The 6,000-nt window shown below is 28.6% G+C and overlaps 1 protein-coding gene across 1 annotated transcript in view; it reads right to left on the reverse strand.

Moving 5' to 3' along the window:
- The window catches only part of LOC129972479 (homeobox protein DBX1-A-like), a 128,159-nt gene extending 122,873 nt beyond the window's left edge, over window positions 1-5,286 (reverse strand). Inside the window, exon 1 of the mRNA XM_056086624.1 lies at window positions 4,023-5,286. Coding sequence (XP_055942599.1) covers window positions 4,023-4,440 — 418 coding nt within the window. The 5' untranslated portion in view covers window positions 4,441-5,286. The remainder of the gene's footprint in view (window positions 1-4,022) is intronic.
- Window positions 5,287-6,000: the final 714 nt, after the last annotated feature.

A 6,000-nucleotide genomic window follows, 5' to 3' on the forward strand; every position in this document is an offset into this window, starting at 1 on the left:
AATTTTCAAAACCAAATTCTAAAATAAGGTGTGTTTTTTTCTCCTTATCGATATCCTTATAAATCGTCTGATTTTTTGAAAGGCTTTAATACTAGTGAAATATTTATATTTAATCTATGTAAAATGTTTCTAAAAATTTAATGGGTGGATAGTAAATGGATCCTTTTTTTCTTCTTCTTTCATTTTAGAAAATAGTAACAAGTTCATAATGAAAAATGGATAAAGTTTGCTTATGATCATATTTAAACGATAAAAACATCTTTCCGTAAATCCATTTTTATGCTTTAAAGATCTAACGGTATAAATTAATTTATTTGGAAAATTTAATTAAAACTAATTTCAAATTTTTAGCATGAAATTTATTTGAAAGTAAAATGGTGAATCATGGGCAATTTTATGAACTCATTAGATAAATCGTATTAGATGGAAACTTTTGCCAAATTTTCATTTCTCTTTTTGTGAAAAAATGAAAATAATTAAATTTTTTACTAAACAAATAATTAAATCAAACATTCAAACTACCATCTCATTAAATTTACTTTGACAAATTTAGTAATCCCCGAAAAACTAATTAAGATTAAAATTAATTTTTAATTCATAGCATTAAAATTAATTACTTTCTTAAAGTTAATTTCTTGTATATTTTACTTTAACAGCATGAGAATAAAAAATGGAATTAAAGCAAAAGTTAAGAGTTCAATATATAGAAGTACTGACTTAAATTATAGTAAAAGAAAATGAAAGGATTCGTTATATAAAAAAGAAATCTATAAAAAGAGATCTAGATCTAAGATAAAAGAATGATCTTTAGATAAAAATCAATTATTTGCTGAATCTAGGTCGAAATAAAAGAATTGCATCCACATGTCAAGGAAAATGTATAACTGAGTAAGAATTATATCTCTGTTTCTCTAGTTTTGATAAAAGTTGGTAATTGTGATTGCGTGTTACATTTTAAAACGCGTAATAGTCTAACGGCGATTCTATTAGCAAAACAATTGTTTATCGACAATCCGATATTAATTAAGAAATTGCTTTTTTTAGAATTATTCTTAACATTCTTGAGTTTATGATTAAATTTCTAACCATTTTTTTTTCCCTCTTCACTTTTTATTAAAAATTATTTGTTCGTATGCATATTAAATTTATGGGCATTTTTTCTAATTTTTCTTATTTTATGATTTTTATCTTAATTAGTAGCCAAAAAAGAATGATTTGATTTAAATACTTTTAATTAAGAAATATATTCAGAATTTTCGGATGATGCAAATAATTATTAAATCATAAAATGTGAATTCCGTTGCTATTAAAAGTTTATAGGATTGTGATCGTATCTGAAGTGATCAAGTAATGCAAATGCAAATATTGATCTAAATAAGTTATTCATAAAGCTCACATTTTAAGATAAAACAGTTTTTAAAATGGAAAGCATTTTTTTAAAAAAATCGGAAATTATTTATAAAGATTTCTAAAATTATTTCTCTGCTGTAAATGGAAGGTTCACATAAAATATTTCCTCCATTAAAACATATTCTCCCCTGAATATGTTAAAATACATTCAAGTAAAATTCTGATTGTGAAAGAAGGTTCAAATAAAATATTTTCTCCATTAAAATATGTTTCTTCTCTGAATATATGAAAATACACTCAAGTAAAATTCTGATTGTGAAAAAAGGTTCAAGTAAAATATTTTCAAGCAATTTTCTAACTTAAAGGAAGATTCAAATAAAATATTTTCTCTTCATGTAAAATGTAATGCTCTTCTCAAATGAAATCAAGAGATTAATTTAATTTATATTCATGAAATTTAACTTTTAAGATAAAAAGTACTGTGTCTGTTAAAGATTATTGAGATAATAGAGAAAATATAGAAATAATAGATTCAATTTAAATATGCTCCTCTCAAGTAAAATCAAGAGACAAATATTAATCTAAACAAGACCTTCATGAAATCTAACTTTTAAGATAAAAAGAAATGTGACTTTTATCTGAAGTTTACTCAATAAATTTTCAGAGATAAGACATAACAGAGACAGGGTATACAGAGGTAATGGGTTCAATTAAAATATGCTGTTTTCGCATAATGCTTAAGGTTCATTCAAATGCTTTTACTTTTCTGAAAGTTGAATGTAAAGGATGCAATTTATTTCTTCCCCCTTTTTTTTTAATAAGCAAATTAGATGTTTATGTAAAACAAGTAATTATTTTATTAGCACAATTACAAACCGAAACAAAATGATTTCAATATTGCTTATTATGTTCTTGTCCTGTGATCTGTGTTACAGTAGTAGGAAATAGATAATGTTCGAAAAAAAAAGTCAACAGTTTTGATAGTTTCGAAACTATAAAGAAGTAAAACACTTGCGGCATTTTACTGCAAGTTATTTTAAAGTATTACTTTTACAGTTGATTAATAGAGTTATATATTATAACCTAGAATGCACATTTATCTAAATGTAGTAATTTTCTAAACTTTTATCAACGTGAACTTAGGGTTTTTTTTTTCTTTAATATAATCTTTTTAATTTTTCCCAAGAAGATCGAGTAGGATTCGCGCATAAAAACTTTCTTCTACTTTTCTTTAAATATCAATAATTATTCATTAATAATTAAAATTCAGTCATTACAATAAAAAAAATTGTACTTTAATCATGAAAGAATGCAAGAAAGCGATATTATTGAACTTTTAGGTGAAAAAAATATAGTGAAAAACGAAAATATAATTTCAAGAGATTGACTCAATTATAGTACATCGATTTATTTAGTCTGTTTCGAAATTCTTTGGATAATCTGAAGTATAATATATTTTCCAAATAATAAAATATCTTTTGCTGCTACAAATTAATGAAAGAATATAATCTAAATCTTTCGCTTTGATGAATGATTAATAATAGGATATTTTTCATCGGTCTTGAAAATCAGTTCAAAATTGAATTTATCAAAAAACTATTCAATGATTCCTTTATTAAAAATTGAAAGAGCTAGAAATTGAAACTATGAAAAAAAAATGTATTGAAATATTTCGATAAATTGATTAAAATTAAAAGTTTAAATTATTCTTTAATTTAAGGAATTGAAGTTCAAAATATTCGTACTCTTAAAAATGTGTGCCCACTTTTAAAAGGCGATGGTTAAAATATTTTTTTAATTATTGAACTTTTCAAAACCTGTCATTTATTTTACATTATTAATTCATTTAAAACTTAAACTGGAGTTTCTATTAAAAGAGTGAATTTTGATTTCTTTGTGGTTTATGGACTCAAGATTCATTCTTAAATCATACTGCACAAGACATTAAAAAATTAATTGCATTGTCTAGTTCGGGATTTAGTGTAAATTTATTTATTTAATGTAATGCAGTCTTTAAAAAATAATTTTATTAAACTTTTAATCTAATTAAATTAAAAGTTTATGAAAATGATTATGAATTGATGAATGAATCAATACTTCAAGAAAAATCATAATAAAAACTGCAGAAAAATGCTAAAATTAAATAATTTTCCAGAAATCATTTTTTGAATCAATTTAAATTAAAATTTAAAATACATTTTTATTTAAAATGTCTTATGAAATAGTTTTTTCTATATCTTTTTTTAAAAGAATATTTTTAACCTCGTGAAGATCAAATTATTTTAAAGTATCATATATACATTATGCAGAACGAATTAACTCAGGTTAAGTACTTGAGCAGTTAACTGTTTTTAATTCAGTAATTAAAGGGGATAGGTAAAAAGAAAAAAATAGTAAATTATAGGATTATTTTCCATTTATTTTGGAAAAGCAACTCAATGCTGAATTTATAAGAAATTTATTTCAACACTGATTGATATATTACAAATAAATTTCTGAGTGATCTTTTTTTAAAGGCTTTTACTCAAAAGAATAACATATATATGAAATTGCAATGCAAGAGTTTGGGATCGTACAGAAAATTATGTTTACTGAACGCAACGAAATATTAATTTATTTTATTTTATAATATTTTAATGAAATTATTTTATTAATTAAAGTCAAGAGCTCACCAGAAACTGACAGAACGTTTTTCGCCCCCATCTTCTCCTTGTTCTCAGCCGCTAGTATGGCACTCACCCCGAACTTCAGATACGGCGTTGCGGGGCTCCCGCTCTGGGACCCGTTCTGGCACCGTCCTTTATTGTTCCCGGGAGGGGTGCACCCAGAGCACGTGGTGCAGGCCGTGCACCCGGGCTGCTCGGGGCACGCTGACACCGCAATGGGTCTTGCCAGGAATGGGCTGGTGGCATTGGCCACCGCTGCAGCCACCGCGGCTCTGTCTCTTAGAATATTGTCCACCAAAAAAGAACTACTGACTGGAGGACTGGCCGCTGGGGACAGCGGACTGGGCACCAAACCACCGGCTGGCATGGGGCAGCGGAGGAGGGGAGAGTAGACGGATGTCTGTGCCAGTAAATTTGGATACATAATAGCTTGAGTCCTTTTTAGGACAGTCTATGTAAAGAGTTTCTGAGAGTCACCAAAGTCATTGTCTTCATAAAACACGGCAGAAGAAACGACAAACTTGAAGAACTACAATAGAGTTATTTGTTGTTTAAATTGTTGATGAAGATCGGCTCTTCTCACAAAAGTCTGTTTCACGAAAATCTAAAGAAATATTCACAATCCACTGTTTTAAAATCTTACTTTGCTGGCAGCGTTTGATTGTCGATGCTTAGAATAGGTTCAACACAATTCTATACTTTTTTCAATTTTTATATCTTTTTCTATTCACTTATTAATTTCTTTTAGATTTCTCGTTTCCGGACGTTTACGGTTAATTTATTAAATTCATCTGTAAGTCTTGTTTAGCTCAGATCAAATAATTTTCTCACTTCACAAGTTTTGTTTCTACAGATGCTTCTATAAATCTCTTTCAGATTTTTCAGCAAATTTTAGAACCGTAAAAGAAGTCCACCGTTTGAAAAACAACACAGAAAGCAATCAATCAGTCATATCATTTATGCCAACTCCAATGTTGATTGATATATCTATCTGATTGAACAGCAAATCAAAACAAAGCACTTGATGTGACGTCAGTAGTAGCGCTCTTTTCATCAATCAATCTTCAGAAGCATCAAATTTCAGTAGCTCAGAGAATAGAAACATGCCAACAATTCATATATTTTTTTTCGGTAGTACTTCAAAAGTTAAGATTTGTAATAAAAGTCTATTAAAACCACTTCGCAAGCACTGGTGTTCTATCAATCGAACAAATGCCCCGCTTTGATGTCGTCAAATCAGGCCTGACGTATGGAGTCCATGAATTATACAGAGCGATACCGAAATGTTTCCGTAATGTGCTTCTACAGGCTGTGTCAACTCACGGAATAAAGTGGGAAGAGCCGCATACATACACTCCGCGCCAGGAACCACATGAATGTAAGGCCGGCCCCCATATCGCTCGACCTGATTGGACGAAATGACTGTCCATCAGCAGCGAGTCTCGCCCATTTGTCGTCACGTGGTCGTTATCACGTGATGACGCCCTCTCGAATCACCTGTTGAGATGCTGTTTTGTTTCGTTTTAGTGCTGTTACATGTTTTTTATTCACCACAGTTAGGGCGATTTGGTTAATCTATTTTCTCTTTCGATGTTTGGCCGTCGAAATTCACGCGAACAAGAACAGGATGAGGTAGATTTTTGGTGCTCGCGTTCTCAAATCAGTTTGAAGAAAGATAAATAAAAACAAATCGCGTTTGCCTGCTACAAATGATTTGTTACCGTTATAAGAAATAATAGTTTGAAAAAAAAATGTTTTAATCTGGTTTTGGTGGGAAAACTTTGAAAAGAATATTTTTTTATTATACTTAATTATTTATTATATAAATGTGAGGTGATAGAAAACAAGTATAGGTTGGGATATATTTCTGAAGTTTTCGTACTTTCAACTGATTTTTGAAAAGAAAATTAAACAAACATGCATCATTTTCACTTGTTTCATATAATTTGTAATCTGAAATATTGGTTTGGGATTTTTAAGTTTA

The sequence above is a fragment of the Argiope bruennichi genome, chromosome 6 (genome assembly GCF_947563725.1).
Source record: "Argiope bruennichi chromosome 6, qqArgBrue1.1, whole genome shotgun sequence".
Classification (NCBI taxonomy): domain Eukaryota; kingdom Metazoa; phylum Arthropoda; class Arachnida; order Araneae; family Araneidae; genus Argiope; species Argiope bruennichi.